The sequence below is a fragment of the Solanum lycopersicum genome, chromosome 12, assembly GCF_036512215.1.
Source record: "Solanum lycopersicum chromosome 12, SLM_r2.1".
Taxonomy (NCBI): domain Eukaryota; kingdom Viridiplantae; phylum Streptophyta; class Magnoliopsida; order Solanales; family Solanaceae; genus Solanum; species Solanum lycopersicum.
In genome coordinates, this window is record NC_090811.1 from 6,065,455 (window position 1) to 6,089,883 (window position 24,429).

General features: G+C 35.1%; 1 protein-coding gene and 1 long non-coding RNA gene across 2 annotated transcripts; one reads left to right on the forward strand and one right to left on the reverse strand.

Annotated features, from left to right (window-relative positions):
* The first annotated feature begins 942 nt into the window (after positions 1–942).
* On the forward strand, positions 943–5,359 carry LOC138340715 (uncharacterized). The gene is made up of 3 exons (XR_011213455.1): positions 943–2,318; positions 3,951–4,027; positions 4,915–5,359. It is a non-coding gene; the product is annotated as an uncharacterized lncRNA (long non-coding RNA).
* A 2,407-nt stretch (positions 5,360–7,766) lies between these two features.
* Positions 7,767–24,189, reverse strand: LOC101263491 (uncharacterized). Its single transcript, XM_004251856.5, has 8 exons — positions 23,966–24,189; positions 23,310–23,826; positions 21,415–21,790; positions 19,594–20,948; positions 18,240–18,353; positions 16,382–16,536; positions 13,142–13,251; positions 7,767–8,150 (listed from the first exon to the last, which is right to left on the reverse strand). The coding sequence occupies exons 2-7, from the start codon at positions 23,712–23,714 to the stop codon at positions 13,203–13,205; spliced, it is 2,454 nt and encodes an 817-aa protein (XP_004251904.1). The 5' UTR covers positions 23,715–23,826; positions 23,966–24,189; the 3' UTR covers positions 7,767–8,150; positions 13,142–13,202.
* Between the last annotated feature and the right edge of the window lie 240 nt (positions 24,190–24,429).

The window sequence follows — 24,429 nt, forward strand, 5'->3', positions numbered from 1 at the left end:
GTCTATGAACACGACATCAATTCATACAAAAAATCATTTTTAAATCACACACTTAGTGAATACTTACAAAAATACATTTATTAATAACACACATCGGTGAATAATTACAAAATACATCATAGCCGACGTAAGATTTAGCGGATAAATTTTGATCATTCCACCATTTCTTTTACAAAAAAAAACTAGCTGGTTTAAAAGATTTCCAACAACACAAGACAACCCAAATACTTAACAAATCTAAGTTGTTAAATATACATGACCTATTAATTAAAGTTTTACGACTCCTCTTCCTCTTCCACCATCGATCACATTTGAATCAACATGTTATATTGTTTCCTTAAGAAATTCATCTTCATCTGCAATTCATCATACAAGATGATATTGCAAAAGACTTGATTTTTAATTTTTTAAAATAGTTATTGATAAATGCTTTACAAATAAAACACTATTAGAAATATATATGAAAATATTTTTAAAAATAAATAGCCCACGGGCTGACCTCTGAGGCTTGCGGGCAAGGCCTACGAGGTCACCGGGCCAAATGGAGCAGCTAAAGAGGCTCGTTCCTAAATGGGCCAAAAAAATTAAGCACGACCCTACTTATTTCAAGGATGGGATCGAATTGGCCTTGCGAGCCAAGCCCATTTTAACGGTTCTGTATTCCTCGTATATGGTTTTGACATCAATAGTGTAATAACTTGCCTTTCCAATTTTTTAAGTTATTAGTAAAATAACTATAGGACTTTGTCTGATATTTACAAATTCAAATTAAACTATTTAATGTTAATATACTAGTAATATTTTGAGAACTAAAATCAAGGTATTATATTGCATCAAATGGCTGACATTTTCTTCTTAAAAGAACATTTTTCAAGCTATATACTCCTTGTTGAACTATGTATATTCTCTTATTAAAAATTTGTTTTAGACAACTAAGTTTGTTGAGACTCTTTGATCATCAAACTTGGTCAAATCCTCTTGTGAGATCACTAGATATATTATTATTGATGTTTTTTGTACTTTAATCTCTAAATACATGTGAAACAGAGACGGAGAAAGAAAAAGACATATCATAACATACTATAATTAGATTATTTTTTGCTTTTATATTTTAAAATTGGAAGTCTATTTTTTTTCATTTTTGATCATTTTATCATTTTGAATATTGTCCTTTTTTAGTTATTTTTTATTGTATCTGTTCATATGTTATTTTATTATATTTTATATTTCATATATGGAACAATCCAAAAAAAAACTGAGTGTTTTGAAAGAATTTGAAAATTAATAAGTCTTTTTTAGAATAATATCATTTGATTCTCAATTGACCATGGTGGATAGAAGTATGCATGTTCGGGGAGCTACCATCATATGTTTGAAGTTTCACAAGAAAGTTAAAAACATGATGAAAGTTCAATCCGGCAAGTACAAAACTAAGAGAAGATATGAAGTGGGTTATTGAGTTTTTATAAAAAAAAATTGCGACCTAATAGACAACTCTTTATGAGAGATCACTCATTTTAGAATTTATCTGCAAAATATTTTGGTCCCTTCTCATATTACACATATCTCAATTCAAAAAGAAGATCGGTTCCAACTCCAATGTTGCTTTTGTGGTTCTTTCTTTCTATTCAGACAGATTCAAGCCACATTATTTACTACTCTTGACAAGAGAATTTATAAGAAGAAAGAAAAGTCTACAACTCAGATTTTGATACAATGATAGAATAGTTGAGGTTAGTTTTTGAATGGAGTTTTCCTAATTCAATCCTTACTATATAATTTCTTTGATAGAGTTCTAAATTTGTTTCACTTTATTCCTTTTTGAGCGAAATAATATTATTAAAGAAACAATGTTTACTAACCCGATAACAAGAATTATTTTAAAGGTGGAGTATTGATATGTGCTTAATTTCCTTGTTGCTTCTTTTGTTAGGTAGAATTAGTTGATTGATTAGTTGACTAATTAAAACCATATGATGAGTTGACCAGTTAGTTAGAAAACTAGTTTGTCACATGTTATGCACGTGATAATAAAATAATTGTAACTAACTTTTCATTCAATTATTTTCCTTTTTTTAACGAAATCTGACAACAATTGCAATCACTTTTTCTAGATATGAAAAATCAATGAACTCTCTTTTTTTTCTTCTCTAAATTTATGCATAGTTGTGGAGCTTGAGTGAATCGTTAAGGGCAATTCGTCAATTTACTCGTTAGGAACACTCTTAAATGTTTATAATTGTACTCAAAACTCTAAGAGTTCACATCATTCGTCAATTTACTCTTTGGGAACACCTAGCAAGGGTGATTTTAATATGGTATTCCCTCTTCACTTATGTTTATGTTTAATGGGAAGGGTAGCACATGATGCTCGAATTCTGATAGAAATTGTATCTAATTCACGTAATGATTTTTCATTTTCCCTTTTAGTACGTGATACAACTTAAACTGTTATGAAATAATATTTAACTCTTTCATGTGATCATTTGAACATTATTTTAATGACATATAAGTATTATCTATATGATGTGACATATCAAAATACTCAAGGATTTCGATATTGGTTAGGAGATTATCATCATAGGCGGACTATTAATAAGAAAGAAAAATTTAAGCATGGTGATGCACAACCCAGAAATATTATAGAACGTGCTTATGGAGGAGTTCTAAAACAAGATTTTCTATATTGGACAACATGCCTCCATTTTTCCAATTGATGTTCAAATGAATAATGTTGCATGTTTTGTAGTTCATAATTTTATCAGGAAGATGCATATATATGATGATTTTTTTAAGCAATGCGAGTCATCTCAATTAATATTTAACGAGGAAGAAGAAGAACACAAAGAAGTGTTGCACTTCAAATGTGGAGCTGCCAACTCGATAAGCTAGGTAGTTTGTTGAATATCTATTCAAAACGAAAAAAATATATTATAAACTATAGGAGAGTCAAAGAATAGTCATTTTGGAACTATATTAAGATTTGAATGAAAAGGAATATATGTGTAACAACCCGGTAGGTCATTTTCAGAACTAGAATTAGTTTGACTCCTTTTGAAAATTTAAAGGGGTATTTTAAAATTATTCGATAACTATGAGTATCTAATTGATGAAACTTTCATTAAATAAATAATAAGTTAATAGTTAGTGGGCTAAGTCCATAACTCATGCACTACCTTTAATATTCAGCCCATGTATTAAAATAAGTTAGAGGAGTTAAAATTAATATATCATAATTTGAGGGAAGCAGAAATAGTGATAACTGCTCCTCCATATAGTCAATACCTAGGCGTCCGAGAAGAACCGTCGTTCAGGTAAGGAAAAAGAACTCTATCAAGATTATATATATATTTTTTTTACAATTTTCTATCGAATAGAATTGCAAAGTTGAATAAGGATAAATTGATTTGTTATCGTTATTATATTATTAATGTGAGGTTCAAGTACATCTGTCAAGGATTTAAAATTATTTCTTATGGAGGCAATATTTATCAATAATGGGGGACAACCTTATAAGCCAATCATTAGGCAATAATGCGAATGATTGGCATTTGGTATGTTTTCAATTAGAATTAGATATAGTACATAACAGATTGAAGAAAAAAAAAAGAAACAAAGGTCGTGTTGACAGTGCACTTCACTGTTGATATTTTTAAGATTGTTTTTTTTTATTGATCAAATAAAAATTTAAGTTTGATATATTGAGATAGGTAATTAATTATTAGGTGTTATTTTATATGATCTAACTTTGAATTTTAGTCCATTTGAAGAGGTTAGAGTTAAGTTCTTGGCTTGAAATTTAGCAAGTATGAAAAATTTGGCATACCTCTATATATCAAGATTTGGAGTTTGGTTGGAAATATGAGCGATTTTTAGCGTCTATGATAGACATATAATAATTTGAATGTTTACAAAAAATTGCTTACTTACGAATATTGCATAATTGGTAGATTGGGAACGTTCCGAAACCTTGCGAAAAGAAAAGGAAAAATCTTAAAAGATTCGTGGCACAAGTTCGGCATCTAAGGTATGTTAAGACTTTTTAGACTTGTTGAAGGATGTTTTCCTAATTAAAAATTAAAAATGAAAATAGACAAAGGGGTAAGGGGGAAAGATGGTGATCTCGTATCAATGGTGTGACGGGCATTGGTATGAGTACCGGTGTTATAAAAAGGAAAATTACTATTATAGAATGTGGATTGAAATTTGAGAATGCCAAAGCATATGGGCATTAGTTGATATATTATTGACTTGAATTCCGTGTGTGATTGTGTTTTATTTATTTCACCCGTATAGTTGTGATAATTGAGGTGGTTATGTATTATGTTCATATTGATTGATTGAGATGCATCATCATCCCCTCTGTTGAAATAATATTGTGCACATGCATAGACATGAGACTGAGTATAAGTTGGGCACGTGGAGATCGTCCGTGCTGGGGATGGTGAGATGTTAAGATTGTAATTTGGGCACGTGGAGACCGTTCGTGTGAAAATTATTTGATATTATGATAGTGCGTTGAGATCGTCCGCACAGACACGTGGAGATCGTCCATGTCGGTATATAGACCTCGCGAGTCCCCCATGGGTCATGAACTCTCGATGTATTTCCGAGGAGTATCATGTATATACGGTTGAGTGTGTACTGGGTATTCTGAAACAATTCATTATATGGTGTTATATTGCATTGCATTTCATCACATCATTTATTTTGATGATTAGGTGTTTTGTTTGGTGTTTGGAAAGATGAAACCTAAATAGTGAGTGTAATATATATATATATACTTATATAATTTACGAATTTTTTTTTTTGTATAAACTCCCGTCACTACTTCTTCGTTGTCGGTCAATGAGACATACTGGGTACACGTGGTTTCGTACTCATACTACGCTTGTTGCACTCTTTGTGGTGCAGATTCGATTCCGAGTAGGAGCACATCTCGTGGAGCAAATTGAGTCCGGCTTGAAGTTCTTGGAGTTGTGGTGAGCTGCTTGGCTGTTCCGTGGCCCACACCTCCCTCTATCTTTACGTATTCTGTTATTCAGTATTCAGACAGGATATGCCTTAAGTTAGATTTGTCATTTTAGTTTCAGACTTGCATCGTATTCTAGAAGCTCTTGTACTTGTGACACCAATTCTTGGGTAATATTTTTTCAGTTTTCAGCATTCGTACTTATAAGGAACTCAGTGTTGGAGAATTAACAATTATTGTCTTTTCACTTATTAGTTAGTTAAGTTTGTTAAAATATGTTCGTTGGCTTACCTATTAGTGGGGAACGTAGGTGCCATCACGACTCGTGATTCTTGAGTCTAACAATATGTAAAAGTATATAATAATAAAAAATTATTACTTGGCCAAGGGAAAGAATCCATGTAGTTGTTGTGTTTTCCCCCTTCTTAGTCAATGAGACACAGTAGGTTTGGCATCTACTATAAAAGAAAGAATCCACTTCACATAACTACGCCTTTACTAGGCAGCATATGAAAAGAACATGGGTGGACCTTTTTGGATATATAATCCAAGTCGAGAATGGAGTTACATGAAAAGTCGTCTGATGGAAAGTATTTTCTCATCCAGTTCATAGAGCATTTTTTTTGTTGAAGATTCCTCGTTCCCTTTTGTGTGAATTCTCCAGCGGTAAATTTCAAACTTGTGGGTCCTATCATTCCATCTCTCGAGCCCCAAAGAAAATCACATACCCTTTATACTCCATTTATCTTTTAACTCTATATATAGGAGCACCTGATATTTATGAGGACTCACACACTCCGGTTACAACATTTTTTTGTATTGCACCTAAAATTTATACTTTGATGAAACAAATGAACCTAGTCGGATAGCCGCAAGTTCACAGATAATTCCTACTTTTTAATAGAGCAGAGACGAACTGATCAATGAGAAAGAGACCCTAGTCACTACAAACGGACCATAAGATTGAATTGCACTCATGTCTCTCCAACATTTTGTTGACCGTCCCCCCTACGTAGTGATTCTATCAATCATATGCGTAGTTAGGACCCTTCATTCTCATTAGCATATCATGAAAAAAGGAAGATATTTGCACCAAGTGCGCTGCACTTTCCCTTGCCTAGATGTTCACCTTTTTAAGTCAGATATTGATGATCTACCAAAGATTGGAGCTTCGTAACATATTGACGAAAGCAATATGTGTGAAGAACTTGTACTTCAACTAATGCAAAGAAAAGAAAATACTTGATAATTGTATATTTTCATTATTTGACATGTTCTATAACGTTTGAACGTTATAATTTAATCCTACTAATTTTTGGTTAATTATTAAATTATCTTATATCTAACCAGTATAATCAAATCAAGATTTAATTAGTTGAATGATTCTTATATGAGAAGATGCATTTGTTGAATCTTAAAAATATTTATGTTACAATAAATTTTATTTGCATATCATATAATTTAATTTTTTTGATCAAATGTAAACATTTAAAATATTATTTTATAATCAAAAAGCAATTTTTGTTGGTGAAATGAAACTTTTATACTAATTCATTAATATAATATATAATCAGTTGAATGATTCTTACATGAGAAGATGTATTTGTTGAATCTTAAAAATATTTATGTTACAATAAATTTTATTTGCATATCATATAATTTAATTTTTTCAATCGAATGTAAACATTTAAAATATTAATTTTTAATCAAAAAGTAATTTTTTTGTTGAAATGAAACTTTTATCATAATTCATTAATATAATATATAATTTAATATACAAGATCAAAACAATCTTAATCATTTGATTTTCAGATCTAGAAATCACATTTTAATATTCAAATGTTTATTTAAATTCAAACGTCTGAATCATAACGAAACCAGATGAGGCATAATTGACTAGGAAGCTCGTTTGTTCTGCTTGGGTGATAGTTCTAAGATAATCAATGGACTCACAGATTTATCTTCAAAAATTGAAAATCATAGGTAGTAAATTTTGACATTTTTTATTTTTCATTTTAAAAAAATTCTTAAAGTCACTTCTTTTAATTTTACCCAAATAGCACAGAAGTTCTTGTAAGTTATATTGAATAAAAGCACTTTAAAGTCGATTCTTAAAAAAAAAAAAAAAAATAACTACTCCAAAAGAATGTTTGGGCTTAAAACATAAAACGCCTCATATATATATATTATTTTTTAAAGAAAAAAGTGAACTATGTACCGTAGAGTAATCAAATGTAGAATATCTTTGACTAGCAGTCACACATATGTATTTGCTCTTTATTTACTCGTAGTTTTTCTGTTTAAAACTTTTTTTACGAAGACAAACAATCACACCCTTTTCACTCCCATGAGTCACAACCTTAAAGTTGAAAGTGCAGGTGTTTACCGTCCAAGCAACACCTTATCCAATTTTTTTCATGAAGCCCAACAAACCACACCTTTTTTTTTTAAGTTGCTTATCCCCTCCCATGAGCTCCGATCTTTTTATTCAACTCAAACTCACAACCTTAAAAGAATGTTTACCATTCAAGCAATTCCCCTCGCCTAACATCTCATAATAGCATAACACAAGTTTACCTGACTTCAATAAAGTCGAACATCATAAACTTCCTCATCTAGACAAGCCATAATCAGTTTCTCATTCTAATCTAGGAAGGTCATTGGCCTTCAATTCAACAGGCTCTCACTACCTGATTAAAAGTCACAAGTATAAATAGCATTCTTTTGGGGACTTATAAGAGAAGAGAATATAAAAATTGATGAGAAATCTTCAAAATAAATCACCAACGAAACGAAGCAGTATAACATTTAAGTCTATTATAGATAGCAGCCAATCATCGCCTCTAACAACAACCTTCTGAGTTTTGAAAGCGTCTTCACAAATCTAAGGGGGGGGCGGAGGGAGGAGGGTCACAGCTGAGTCGAGAACTGTGATACTTGAAAATAGAAAGCTAAAAGTAAGGATGTTTTTATTTCATACTTAGCTGGATGAATGATATTCATCAACCTACTTTTCTCACCTTTTGAAATTGCTACCTAATAAAAACAGAAAAGAACTGGAGGGACAGGACACAAATAACTACCGGAAGAATGATACAGATCGGACCTAAAGCTAAATATTGTACACCATCTGAGACTTCCTCCACAAATGTCAAATGGCCACCAATGCTGCAACAAACTGCATTTAGAGAATTGAAAGAAAGTTAAAACCATGAGTAACCTTAGAAAAGCAAAGTAAGAAATAACTTAGCTTCTAGTTAAAAATCTTAGATCACTCTACAGACTTTCATGCTTTCCCCCTCACATCTCTTTGCCGCTACTCCCAACCCCCTAAAACTTAACTCCGTGACTCCCAATATAACATGTTTAGCAACCTGATCATTTTTTAATCTAAGTAAACCTTCAGGCAATAAAAATCCAGAAAATTTGACTTCGCGAGATGACCAATGTAAATGTAAACTTGAAAAAAAAAAAAGGAAATAAAGCTTGTTAACATGGCAAGTGATGTGGAGCAAGATCCAACTTCACAGCGAAATTTCAACCACAAGAATTAGGTGCAAATGACAAACCATTTTTACTGGGGACCAATGTCCAATAGGTGTCAAAATCCTACTACTCTTACCAATTTTATCCTACTACTTGTAGTTGAACAAAGAGTTGATTTTTCTGTATACTCCTAAAAACACTTGCTCAATTTTTTAGAGCTACGGAAAAAGATGTTTAACTTCTACAAATTAATTATTTCTCTATTGTTAGAATATTCTAGGATATTGTAAATATAGTACTCTCAAGATTATGAATTTTTTTATTCTCTTTCCTTTCTTAGAGGACTGAGTATACTTGGCTATTTAGAACCCCAGTGGCTTGAGGGAATAATCAAGTTGAATTCTCTCTCAAACTCTCTTCACTCACATAATATTAGAGCTGGTATATGAAGATTTAATCGTTGTGCATTTACCAGTGACCAGTAAGAAAGTTTACGTTACCGTGCATATTCTCGGTGACTATTTGTTTGACAGTAATTCTAGTTTTTGAGCATCAACCAACACCGTAACTTTGCTTGTAGAACTGCACCAACCCAACCCTTAAAAAACTGTCACCAACCAACTTATCCTTGCTAAATCACTCATATATTGTCCTCCTTCAACAGTTTGCCATGTTATTGATTCACCCGATTGATTATATAAGTGATTGGGACATGAGACATCTCAGTTTATCAGAACTTAAAAAGGATGGTACTTCCTCCATATAAGGAGACTTTGTAGCTTGTGGTCAAAGACATGTAGATGTACTAAAATGCCCTTTAATGCATACTATTATCAGTACTCTCAACATATAGAGCTTGTCTCCTTCCAAATTGTCCACCAAATGCAAGCAAGGATAATTCTCCATCTACTTCTGTTCTTAGCCTGCAGTCCTACTTCTTCCAAATCTGGAGTGCCTCTGTAAATCTTTCCAGGCCTCGAGCATGAAATAACTTTGATTAAAAATAATCTCCATGCAATGTAGAATAGATGGTTTATCGTCTCTGTTTTTTACCACAGAAGAAACATTTGAAACATAATGGTATCCCTTACCTCATCAGATTGTCATGTGTAAGAACTGCTTCCTTAGACAGAAACCAAAATGGTTCGTCCTCTTGTTAGCATTATTCGCCTTGAAAGAGCCATTATCACTGCCCTGCCACCCTAGTTCATCATCACCTTCTTGAAGTCCATTGAACTTCAAGAAGGTGAAAAATTCAGCCACTCTTTGTATTTCTCCGACATTAAGTTGTCTTCTGAAGGTGAAGTTCGACCCTTCAGGTGTCCACAATCTGCTATAGTTCTTTGTTGGAGTAGCACTAGGATGTGTATGTATGGAAAGAGCATTTCAAGGTTGCTTGTCTCATGCCATTCTTCCTTGCAGAAGTCGTTCTTTCCCCATTAAACACTTTGATCTTGGTATTGCTCTTGAAGTCATTCTAAAGAACTCTAATGGATCTCCATATATTGACCCCATAAGTTGTAGAAACGTCCTTGGTCATCCACTTCTCTTCATCATATTTAGCTTCAACTACTTTCCCCCCACAAAAGTTGTTCACATTTGTATACTTACTGTAACCATTTCATTCTAAGTGCCTTTAGAACTAAATTAATGAGTGTTACTCAACCTCCCAATTGCAAATAATGACTCATTTATCTAATCAATTCCTTTTCACATTTCCCAATCATATTATTCATGATTTAAGATGATTTACACTTAGTTCCCACTCCAAGGTATTTGGTTGGTAGGGAACCAACTTCACTACCTAAGCTTGCATTCAAAACCTCCATATTCGTAAACACCATTGATGGGATACAAAAAGCTTTTCCTCCAATTAATGTGTAATCTAGACATCCCTTCAAAAAGAACCATAAATACCCTCAGCAATTTAAGTTCTTCAGCATCAGAAAAAACGAGTGTATCAACTGCATACCGAAGATGAGTCACCTCCCGACTTCCCCTTCCAGATCTATCCACATCAAAATCATTTAGTTAACCATTTGTATTTGTTGCTTTAACCATGTTAATGAGTCCTTCAATAGCTACCAAGAACAGAAAAGGTGACAGGAAGACCTTGTCTAAGCCCCTTTTGTGCTCTAAAGAACCTTGTTGGTGCATCATTATATAGCACCGATGAAACTCACTGTTGAAATCCAAAATCAATTTGTGGTCTTTTATCCGCACATTTTCTAGAGATAATGCCCTATCAGTATTCATCTTCTCCATTGCAGCAATTCCTGAACTCTCATGGGATCATTCATCAAAAATTTTGTCCTTACACACCTTAATAAAATAGGATAATTGGAAGGAAGAATAGGCATCTCGTTGAGACTACTCATACCCTACTCATACAATCTCATGTCTCATTTTTTTGTTTCGGAACTGGTAACCTTAGTCTATATATCCACAGGTATAGAACAAAAGCGCAACTCCCCTTCAAAAGTATTACAACTTACATAGTAAACAGTCTTAATCTAAATTGCTGCCCATAAACAATTAGCACATCAAAGATGTCTTGTGTCGTAGTTAATATCTTGTTTACACCAAAATAGAGAAGAAGACCTAAGCAATTCATTTTGATCTTCTGCTGAAAGAGCTTACCGAATCTTGAAATTCTGTCACTTTATCTAATCTCCCAGTCATGAAGGTTCCTCCTTGGAACAAATTCCATCCTTGTCCAGTCCACACTGTAGCCACAGTGGCCTGTTGACATTGGCATAAAATGAACAATTCAGGATGCAATTGTTTCATAGAGACAGTCCCATTCCACTTGTCCTCCCATAAGGATGTCTTTGAACCATCTCCCACTTCTACCTTGGTTTTGTGATATAGCACTGGCCATAGATTTCTTATTGCCTTCCAAACAGTGGATTATTATGGAGTACTTATCATTTTAGTCATCCACTTGTCTTCCATACAATATTTTGCTCTGAGACCTATTCCCAGAGCATGTTGTCTTCATTTGCAAACTTCCAAAACCACTTCATCATTAGGCTTTGGTTTTGTTCCCTAAAGTTTCTGATGCCTAGGCCTCCTGTATTTTTACTCACAATCAGTTCTTCCCATTTAACTAGATGAAACTTCTTATCTTCATTGCCTTGCCATAAGAAATTCCTTCCAAGAGCATCAATGCTATTAGATACATTGGCAGGCAAAGGAAAGACAGACATCATATAAGAGGCTAATGCATCCACCACAGTGTTAATTAACGTCAATCTTCCTCCCAAGGACAAGTACTGACTCTTCCAATTGGTGAGTCTCTTCACATTTCTCCAGGACTCCATTCCATATGCCTTTGGACTTGCTTTTAGCTCCCACAGGCATACCTAGATAAGTAGTTTAGAAGCTCCCCGACCTTGCCTCCTAGTGTTCTGGCCAAAACTTCTCACGTCTTGTTTTTAGGGCTATGCAGTTCTCACATCCTATTATCTAATTAATCATATGCGATCCTGAACTATTCAGAATCAAGTTTCATGCTGTCGTATTTTCCCACAAACCACCTTTGTTCTGTCTTCCACCTCATGTCATTGGGAACACGTATTTTGTTCATAACTTACTCCAAGAAGAGAAAAGAAAGCTCCTTGTGCTCTTAAATTTGTATTATTTAGGTTACACAAGGGCATATAGAGGATATTGATGTTATTTACCTGACCTCGTGCCTTATGTCTACTAATGGTACCCTTCTTTAAAACTCAAACATTCTTTAGGTAATCACTTAGGCATTGCTAAGGTCTTATCAGTTCCATCTTTTGGAGATTCAAGCGCTATCTCAAGGGTTGATCAAAATCAGAATTGATTACCCAATCGTAAATAGGTTTATTGGTATTGAGTTATCGAAATAATGACTGGGTAATGCTTCGAAATTTTGTAATTTAATGGCTTACTAATAAGGGGTAAGGTTTACTCATTTCCTTATAGGTGTAGCCGTTAAACCAATAAAATTATAAAAGTTACATTTATACCCCTTATAGTTTATAGTGCTTCCATTTCATGATCAAGAGTATATGATTGTTAGGAAAATAAGATAATACAATAAAAATGTGTGTTATTTCAAATACACCAAATCAAACAATGCATAAAAAAATTAATCTCTCCATAACCAATGCAATCATAACTAATACAAGCATGATACACTCAATTTAGCATTATTCTTATACACTCTACGGTAGAGCCCTACGTATATATGAGGAAAGCAACAATTATTTCACCCACAACAAATAAGCTGGAACAAAAAGTTTCACACGCATGATGAGATCGATGCAGTTGAAAGAGCGACTCTTTAATGTATAGATGATAATACCATTACTTAATACAACGGCGAATAAATTTACTATGAAAGCAAACTACCTATATAATTAAGGTGGAGATCATACATCTGTTAGGTCGAGAAGATACAGTGATCTACAATAACGCCCATCACATGGCAATAGTTTTGGGTTATTAGAGGTTTCCCTCTTTGCCACACTAATAAACTCCCTTGGATTTAATGCATGCATGCCCACCTTTCCCTAGCCCACACAACCAGCACTAATAAAGGATGGGACAAGAGGGAAGAAAAACAGGCAATAAAGAGACCCAATATTCTCCATTATTAACAAAGAAAGATAGCTAAAACTCAAAACAGATGGGCCCTATCTCACTTACCTGACAAAAGACACGAGCCAATAGCAGTTGCAATAGAAAGATAATTATCAGCTGACCCCTATCAACAAGAGACATCACGAAATAGCCCTTTTGATTCATCATAAATCCATCTGCATAAAAAGTTGACAGTCACAGACATTTCAAACAAGAGATCTGAAACTAGGGGATTTTAAATGTGCACTGCTTATAGATTGATCTCGTGGTCTGCATCTTATTAATTTATTTAAAAACTGCTGCATATGATATGCAATTCTTTATTTTAAACTCTGAAGCTTTTCATATCTTCCTTTCTTTTGATATGCTAAATCCCACCCAGCAAACCTTCAACCCAGAAGTCAACAGTGACCCTTTTCACACTTTGCACCCTTGGTGACTCGAACTCCCAAACTTGTGGTTGAAAGTGGAATGTTGTTGCCACTAAAGCAACCGCATTTATGAAGTAAACTTATATCTACAAAGTTAACTCAAGCAATCTAATAGTTTGCTGTTGCATCACCCCTGATCAGCTTCTAAGATGCAATTAATATCTAGCCACCAAGAAAATAGGAGGTAATTATTTGATTATTTCACTAAATTTCTTCCGTAGCCTCCTAAATTCACTGAATCGGTAATTGAAACCCTAAATTGTGACAACTTTTCATATAACCAATTTCGACAATATAATTATGATCCATCTATAGTTAAACGGAGAGGAAAAAACCTCCACATTAAGTCATGTGCTTAACAAGAAAAAGTCAGACGTGCACTTATTAACAAATTGACTATTAATTAATTTTTTGCATTTACACCTAACGCTACATCTCTCTCTCTCTCTATCACACTCAACCCACTGTTTTCTTGACTCTCACGATCTACCCACGAAAGCCAACGCCGGCAAACTAGTACTCCAGCGACCAAGCCCTGTCGGTGGCAGGTAAGTGAACTCTCTCTCTCTCTCCTATCCTCCCTCACTCTCTTGCTCTCTCTCTCTTTCTTTTTCCCACTCGCCTCTCTCCTCCTGCTTTCTCATCTTCTCCGGTGAGATTCACCCGCCGCTGCTACCATTTTCGCTGAAGAGAGTGGCCTGACCAGGAAATCCCTAAGACCAGATCTGACAGGAACAGAACCATACAGCAATCCACGGTGAGTCTAAGCGAAAACAGCCAAAAAAAAAAAGAACCAGGCTTCTCATTTTCTACAAGATTTGTTGCAAAAAGAGATTCCATCTCGACTCTGGTTATATTTTCATTGGACAAACCCTACTGATGAACCTTCTACTTTCCGTTATGCTCTTTTATTCAACCATATTTGTCTGTGTTTGTCATTGACTGCTCTGTTCTTTACATTCTTCTTTGCTTTACTCCTGATTTATACTACAATATAGTTAGTGCTTGCTATATTATATATCTACTAGTTAACAAAGAGTTTAGGCTTGATTTGGTTGTTTAGTAGATTCATGTTCAGTTTACATCTTTTTGTGGCTTTGGTGAACGATGTTCGATTAGGGTCATGTCTTTGGTCCGGGCCGAAGACGAGCAGCAGGAATGGCAAGGGGTTAAAACTTAAGGGTTATCCTACACTGACAGTAGGATCTTGGATTGGAAAATACATAGAGCTAGTGAAGATCCTCAAGAAAAGGAATATTAATATTGCTTGCGTCTAGGAGACCAAATGAGTAGGTACCAATGCTCGGGATGTAAACGGGTTTAAGTTGTGGTACTCCGGAGGCTAGAGGGATATTAATGGAATAGGTATTTTAGTTGATGGGGTCCTCAGGGAGTAAGTGCGGGATATTAGAAGGACCAGGATGATAATGATTAAGCAAGTCGTTGGAGGGCTTGCATTAAACATTTTTAGTGCTTATGCGCCGCAAGTGGGCTCGGAGAAGGAGGTCAAGACGCACTTTTGGGAGGATTTGGACGAGGTGGTAAGGGGTATATCATGCACCAAGAAGATAGCTGAGATTTCAATGGCCACATTGGGGAAACGTCTAGTGGTATTGACGATGTGTATGGAGGCTTTGGTTTTGGGGTTATTGACGAAGGTGGAGCCTCATCTTGGACTTTGTTAGAGCTTTTGAGTTGGTGATAGCTAACTCAAGCTTTTTGAAGAAGGAGAACCACTTGGTGGAATGGAGAGGTTTCAACGCCAAGTGGAAGCAAAGAAGGTTTCTAATGCGACGTTGGTAGACTGCAAGAACGAGGAGAAAAAGAGGATAACTAGGGGAAAGTATAAGACGGTGAGGAGGCTAAGTTAGCAGTTACAGCAGCAAAGACGACAATATTCAAACGCTTGTATGTTGAACCAAAGGACAATGAGGAGACAAAATTATATAGGCTCGCGAAGACAAGAGATAGAAAGACCCAAGACCTAGATCAAATGAAGTGCATTAACAATAAGGAAGGAAAGGTGTTGATGGAAGATACACTTACTAGATGAAGATGACAAGCTTGCTCCCATAAACTCTTGAACAAGAAAAGGGACAGGAGATTGTGGGAGTTGTCAGATAAGGCATCAGGATCTTGGGTATTGTGAGTGTATTAAGGTTGAGGAGGTTGAGCATGCTATTTGTAGAATGAATAGGAAAGAAGTAACATGTCCTAATCAGATTTTGGTGGAGTTCTTAAAGAGCACAGACATGGCAAATATGGAGAGGGCACGAATAGTGTGGAGTACAATAGTTCCATTGTGCAATAACAAGGGTGATATCTAGAATGATAACAAGTACAGATGTATCAAGTTGCTAAGCCACATTAGAAAAGTTTGGGAGAGGATGGTGCAAATGAGAGTGAAAAGGGTGTGTTTGTTTTCGAGAACCAGTTCAATTTCATGTTGACCTTAAAAAGGCCTACAATATAGTCCCGAGGGAAGTCCTCTAGAGATGTTGGAGGCTAGAGAGGTACCGATGGCTTACATTAGATTCCCATCCTTAGCTTAATAGTTAATTAAAGAATCACTTTGACAACCTTTAAATTTACTTTTCATGTATAAGAATATCAGAAATTGACTTATAAAGAAAAAAAGATATGGTTATAGCAAAAAAGACAATTTTAGTATTAAAAGATCAAACTTGATGTGATATTATAAATAAGATATGAATACCAATATTCTACAATTAGCTTCTTTTTTATATTGTACGGGTACTAATACTAGTGTAAGTTACCAAAAGAAGAAAAAGCAACTGTATCAAGCAGACATGCACTATTTAGAAATTGCTTCATTGCTAGAAGGACTAGTGTCGATGTAAAATGTTCAACTTACTTGCATATGTAAAGAGGTTGTGATACATCATTAGACCCCTTTGCTAGGCGAGCTCTCCTCTCACTTTCCTCGGTAAACTTTCGTGGAGGATGTACTTCGCATGGACCTTGTATCAAGCCAGCCATTACTATGCTACTATAAGTAGACAAATAAACCTGTAAAAGGACCAGCAGTGATACATAAGATTCTACAAAATGGAACATCAATTGTCTAATTGCGTGCTAAATTTTTTTTGGTAGCAGAATAGACAAAGAAGCAGGTTGGTAAGCCATGTCATACATTTTCTGCAAGATCTTGTAGCTTTAATGAATTAATTGTAGTCGCATGCAACCCTATTGTGATTCAGTTTCTTGTTCAAGTAGTTGAATATAAATAAGTTGAATGGATTCTCGTAGGACAAAAATGCCTCAAGCATCACTAGTGATGCATTCAAGAACAAACAACAAAAAAAGGGCCCTCTTTTTCCTTGCAATTTTTTTAAAAGAACAACTTCCTTTCTAGTTGTTACAGAACAGCGGTGAACACTAGAATCTCTCAACCAGAGTACATGATATAGAATAAACCCAAGTTAAATAGTCTTTTAGGGGACTCTACACCTGAAAATGTTTAAGATTGTTCCTTCCAATCATAGTCATTTAAACACAAGAATCTCTCAATCAGAGTACAGGCTATAAGATAGACCTTAATAATTTCATAACTGTTTTTTAGGTGGACTCTACACCACTAAAATGCTCGGAATATTTTCCTTCCAAGTTTATTCATGCATGTGTTTACCTCTAGGTTAATCAGTAAAAAAACAAAATTAAACAGCAAAACTGAGATTTCATTAAAAATGCATCCAGTAGATGCTGGAAGATACAAGCTGCAACAAAAAAAATAGCTAGCTCTTGAATAGTGAGACCATCTATATGCTTCCTAGGGGGCTATAACAAAATTCAAAAGAAAAATATACAAAATTGTTTTACAGTAAGGTGGTTGCTCCACCAGACAGCAACCAATGTTTGTGAGTTAGTATCTATATTTCAGGAGGTTGGTTTGAGAAGAGTTCCCTTGAAGAATCTGCTATTCCTAGGGCTGGAACAATCTGCCAGATTTTTCCAATAAACTTGGTTGGTCAGTGCTTTGGTCAATCCATGCTTTATTTTATTATGCTGAAACATGGGCAGCAAGTTTGGTTGACAAATGTTTGAGATCTTTTTAAAGTTGCTGGAAAGCTTATCCTTCGAGCTGCCATCCTACTTGGTTGCTAAGAAATTTCCTCTAGTAAAGGCTTATGCTATTCCAAATTACTTGGAGGAAAATATTTCAGATATTTAAATGCGCTTCCACAGTCTGTCTCGCTCTGCTCCTCTCCCTCTTCTCACCTTCTTAGTTCTAATCAACTCATAATTTTCTGCACTTTTTCATACTTCAACAGTCTCAAGACAACTATTTCCCTATTTCATCACTTATCCCAAGTTCCATCAATTTAAGCCACCCTTTTCTCCAAGGTGTTTTCCAGGCAGGATAAGCCGATCAGGTTATGTAGGATATCATAACTTTCAAATTAAATGCATAAGAGAAATATGCATCGAATCAAGATTTTTAGACAGTGAATAATGCAGATGAATATTCACACTCAAAATCCCCTGGGCAAAAAAGCATGGTTTGATATAATGGCTTGAGATGATTTTAAATGGAGAAACATGGTCAATAAGGATTCAAAAAGCCAACCCCAATTTTTTGGGGACTAAAGCATAGTTTTTAAATTTAATCAAATGTGTGATGATGACAAGAAAAGACCATACAATCATGAATTCTATCCCTAGTCATAGAAAGTACACCAAAAGACAGAATGCAAAATTAATTAGTTGTTTACCTCATTATTGTTCTCCAAGCATGGGCGGCCTACAGACTGTGGTAATTCACGTGCAAAGTAACATTGATTGATAGAAACCCACTTTGTTCCCGCTTTTTTGTCCTCCCACATAGCCTGCACGTAAGAAGTTGAGGCTTCGCCAGATGAATCATGTATATCCATATCAAGATAGTTAGCTGTGGTAACAAAACTACCAAGGACGTAATTATGTATAGCCAGTGAAATTTGCTATGCTCGTAACCACTACTAGAAAAATTTTGCACAACTATTCAGGAAATCGCATTAGAAGAAACATTGCAAATAGTAAATTTTTAAATCTTAAGGAAAGAAAAGCACAAATTTTCACACACCCAATGACAGACAGTTTCTTTATCTTTATACTTCTTCCTTACATTATTATATATGACATGTGACTGGATACGGCCTTTAAAATGTCTGGGATCTTTTTCCCAGGGCTATGTCCAGTGGTAACAGTGCAACTTGGGATATGCTGGTTAGACACACATCACGGCTTGAGTCATGTCTCAGACACAAGTCTGGTATTTAAGTGGAGAGGCAGGACCATTACCCCACCAAATTTTGAACAGTATGCACGAACTCCCAGGGAATTATTGGTTATCCCAAATAAAAAGATTGAATGTGACTTATATGCACTTATATGCAATAATATTAGTAATACTAGAAAAAAATTAATAATGTGATGGTTAAAAAGATTGTTTGACAAAGGCGGTCTGCCTCTCGAATGCCTTCTTTCTTTCTTTTTTGAGAAACTCTTTACAATAAATATCAGATCAATAAGCAAAACTTGAATAGTTAAATAAACTTGAATTCTTAAATGTTGTTAAAAAATTATAAAATAGTATAATGGAATGGTGTCAGAAACGTCCCAAAAAGAAGAGTCACGATAATTGGAATGGAATAAGTAAAAAATATCTTGAATTTGTACAGGCATAATGCAAGGACTTGGAGGTGAAACATGTTTCATGTTAACTGGCAAGCAAATGCCAAACCAGCAAAAGTCAATGACATAGCTGAATGGGTGATATCAGAATGCAACAGGAAATGATCTCAGTATTGAACTTAGTTCACAAACAATTCAAAGTGATTATAATTCCAATAAATGCTAATGTTGGTACAATTAATGCTCAATATTTCGTTGGAAAAACAATGTTATCATTGACCGTGCACCAAGACATCGGCAATAGGCTCAGTAGTTTCAACTTGAATCAGTCAAAACATTGCAAGCACTGCTAAGAAGAACAATTAAATAATTCTTTCCCCAAAAAAACAAGGAAATCAAAATCTTCTCATTTTTTGGAAAAAGAGGTCAAACTCTGTTGTACTGAAGTCTTACCAGAAGTTTTGAAGGAATCAATCGCTCATTCTCAAAACGTATAAGAGCATAGTCCTGAACACTATATATGAATCCATTAATGCGGCAAGATTGATAATAATACTTGTCATCTGCAACTTGAAGAACGTTTCCAACCCAGTCAACATTTTGAAAATGATCAAATGATGAGCTACTACACTCAGCATCCTCATTGGCGGCTACAGCAGTTTCAGCAGGATTTATTTTTTCAACAGCTTGCTCTTCGTTTTTAGATTCATTACTGGAACTGTTACCTACATTTGATCTACTGATCATGGGCTGAGTTTCACCAACCAGCTTCAATGGCATCGCAGCTGTGTTTGCCACCTCTTCATGGTCATTTCTTTGCAGGTGATTAAGAGCTTGAGAGGGATCAGATGAATGGCAAACTGTTTCAGGATGAGCCTGAGGTTTCAACTCAACCACTTTTTCTTCAGAAGATGTATTAACTGGTGAGCCAGCAGATGTAGAAAGATACTGATCACTGGAAGATACAGTCACATTATTTGAACAAGATCTCATGGAATCTTTACTCTCCATATTTTCTTTACCCGACACAATAATATTTCCTCCCATTTCTTTTTCACTTCTCATCATTGGCTCAGATGGTAGATTCCTATCATTATTTTCCATAGTAACGGGAGGCGAGTTCTTCAAAGGAACCTTTCCATTCGGTACAAACTTCTGTAGAATAACCTTCTCATATAGACCAGAAGCTTTTTTATCCGGTGATGATTGAACAACTGATGCAATTGTAGATATTCTTGGGGCATTAAAATTCCTCATTACACGACCATATTTAGGAGGCGGGGGTTTTCCATTGGTCATTGACAAGCACTTTCCACAATGCCATTCCCCTCTAGGACCTCCTTTTTGAGTTGTCATCTTGAGACATTTCAAGTGATACCCTTTCTCACAAGCATCACAAACAAGAACATTATCAACCTCATTCACTGTTGATTTGCACATTTGGCAAGTCAAAGCCTTACTAATATAATCGCGAGATGGCGGAGTCCAAGCAGGCCGCTCAGAGAGGCGCGGTTGAATAAACTTCTGAACGATCTTGCCAATTTCAGCATGAGTGCTGCTCAGAGGAGGAGACTTGACAAAGCTTGCCCCTTGTAAGTGTGGGAGTGTAGTTGGTAGATTTCCAGCTGTGGTCTGAGTTATAAATGGCCTATTTGCTGTCATTTGCGATTTGACATCAGCTCCTCCCTCAACTTTGTTACCTGTCTGTGATGTCACCCTGGTATCTGGTCCACGTTTAGCTGCTGCAACTGATGCAGGTTGCACCGACCAGGTTGGAGTTCTTATAGCAGAATGATCTCCAGAAGTTGCTATAAAAAACAATATATTTTTTATGGTTCAGACCAAAACTAAGAATAAAAAGCTCAAAATCCAATAAAAAACAAACATAGCGAGATCAGAATATTAATTTTCTTTATATGCAACTAACTACAAGGAAACATGACAAGAATTAGTAGATGAATTAAAAGTAGAATGGGATGGCTCCCTAAAATAATACTAAAATGGTGATATTTGGAATTCATTTCTAGAATGAGAAAATAAGGATGCAAATCGATAAGCATTCTAAAAAGGGAAATCATGTAGCATGCCCTTTTTAACTTGTTTGACGCATGGTGCACAAATCAGACCAAGTAAAGCAATTGTCCACCACATGCTACATCCATATTTATATCCATGATTTGGAAAAGATATCCCCATATGGGAAGTCGAAAAAAAACAAATCTAGGACAAATCCTTAAGCACTTTTGGCAGTTAGGAGAAATGTATTGTTGTTACCTTGAACTTGCAACACATGGGAAGATCCATTTGGTCGTCCATCCATTCTGAAACTTGGCCTGTCAACTCTGGGCAATCCAACTAGAGAAGAATCCCTTACTGGATTCCCAGAGACCACTCCACTAGAAATTACTGGTCTGACCTCACTGGTAGGCAGCTGATAAGGTAATGGTGCAGAACTTGCCGGAGTTCCATGAACCAAAGGCGAAGCAGATTGCAAGCTTCCTGAGGAATTTACCGCATGATTTGCTTTATTGTGAGGAAACATACGAACATGTGATGGACCACGGTTTTCAATTGTTGCAGCCATATTAGATTGAGGCCGTTGAGATGAATATGTAGCAGCGGGTACAGCAAATTCCTCAGTTTTTTCCAACTAAAAGCACAAGCGGAAAGACGAAGTAGACCTCGATAAGATGTATAAGCCACAACTCAATGAAATCAATTTCAAATTGGTTAGATTGGAACTAAAATTCCTAAATTGCCAGATTTTTCAATTGGAGGACAGTGAATATAACTTGCGATGCACACTCAAATTCTACATGCACTTCACATATTCCCTGCCCCTCAAAACAATGTTGGCTTTAGCATTAAGGCATCTAAAGCAAAGGCTTTAGGCCTCACCAATTATGACAGCCGCGTCCTTTTTGATAGTAATGCATTCATTGTTCTTCAGAAATTTTAAGCATTTTAAATTTACAAAGTACAATTTTTATTTAAAAAAGGAAAGGAACTTTGTTTTCAACGATTGAGTATTATTTTAGGGAATAGGAATAGTCTTTGGGTACAAGAAATTCTACTAAGAAAAATTGTATTTGTGGTGAACATAAAACCAGAGAATTCCATTATAACCGTGTATTATGTAGAGAGAAATGATTTAATGAGAATGTTTGAAGAATCTTTTAGAGATGTTTACTCCTAATACATTGTAGACCAATACTATAAAATAGATTAGAACAACTCTAAGCATGTGAACATATTTAAATTTTTTATTTAGGGTAAAAATTCAAGACAACAGGATGATGAGAATCTAAAAGAAGACATCAATTTAATCAAGAAAGTTCCTTAAAACATAATAGACATCCTAATATTGATAACTTATTTTTCAAATTAAAAATCCTAAGGAAAATAGTATCAGTAGAAGATAATACTACAATCGGTAATTCAATTAGATATATTGACTTGATTCTTCTTCAAATACTTCTATCGCTTATAAAAGAATGTTAACGGTTTGTAAAATAATTGCCTCGGGCAGAAAAGAATTAAAATTAAATTGATCAAATCTTACCTAAGATCAATAATGTCTTACGAGATATCAAACTGATTAGTGATATTATCAATTGAGATCGAACTATTATAATAAACCGATTATCAAAAAAAATTAATAATTTTACACCTCAAAAGGTTAGGACAATAGGTTTCAAAAGAACATATATACAACTTCTAAAATAACTTTTTAACACTGTCATATTTGGCTTAAGGCCACATATATAGTTAAGCTGCCCCGCCTCAAAATTCAAATATTTAAGTCATCTCGGGCGTCTTGTAATGACGGGAATGTCTACACCATATGTGTATACTAATCAAAAATGTTAAAAATCCCTACACTTGGGAAGAGAATCGGAAGCTCCAATTCTACCACCCTGCTATATGAAACATTTGGGCAATTATTTTTTCCCTTATGGCTCACAATTAACAAACGAGAACAGAATTTCAATCGACTAATTCAAAAGAACCGGCAAGCATATGTACTTGAATATACTTTCTGCATTTAAGTTAATGTTGATTCTATCGAAATAAACATTGCCCGTCGAAAAAGTAAATAAGACTGGAGTACTTGAACTATATAACCTTGTTTTCCCCCTGAAGAAAAAGGAAGCAAAAATTTGACCTACCTTTTCTTTGGCTATCAGTAACTTCTCAGCAATGGACACTTTGGGAGGGCGAAATCCTAGCCTCTGATCCTTCAGCTTATTAAGACCGAGATCCTCCATAACAGCACCAAAAGCATCTCTTGGAAACACATCCTTGGGTGCAAAACTTTGGCATACCTGAGCCAAACTCTCCCTTGCCTCTGCCATCATTTCCCTCTCCGCAGCAGTAGGAACCCTACCTCCTCTCATCTTCCCTAAAGCAGCAAGTACAAGCACCATTTCAGCAACCTTCTTCGTATTCCCAATCACCTCACCCCTCGCTTTCTTCGGAGCTGGTTCCACCAATTCCACATCATCATCAGCCAACCTTTTCTCCCCCACACCATCAGATCCAACCTCCGGTTGGATCTCCACCGCGGAATCCATCAAACCCTAACCAATCCTCACGAAAAACGACACCGTTTGGAGAAAATCGCTGCAACCATGACAATCCTCAAAACAATCCTTCTTCCGACACAGCAATGCTATCAGTTGAGACCTGCGAAGACGAGAGAGAAACGAAGCCATAGGGGGAAAGGGAGAATGAGAAAAGGAAAAAAAAAAGGGAGAGAGGAAGAGTTGAGAGAGTGAAAAAATTTGAAAAAAAATTAATAATTTGTAAGGGTTAAAAATTATACCTTTCGGGCGGGTAATTGAAGAAGAAAGGAAGAGCCCCTTGTGCTGTTTTTGACGGTGTAATTTGTGAAGGGTTTAATGTAATTGAGTGTGTGTGTGCGTGAGAGAGAAAGGTCGCAACCTCTAAAGCAGGAAGAGACACAGAAAAACAGATAGAGCGAGAGTGAGACTTCGAACCCGAGTTTAGTATTTTATTTTTTTTTTCCTGTTTATTTTATTCACGTCCAATTTTGCTGTGTCTATTTTATGACTTAAATTTTGAAGAAAAAGAAAATATTTTGATTTTTATATAGTTTTCACGTTCTCAAAAATTAAATGTTTTTTGGGTTTTCATTTTGAATTTATACTCATAAAATTCAAATAAAATGTAAATTCAAATTTCAAGTTTCACCGCTCTTTGCTTTGTGTTCTTCTTTTATATCTATGTTTTGTTCAACTTTATCATATTTATCAAAAAAAATTAATA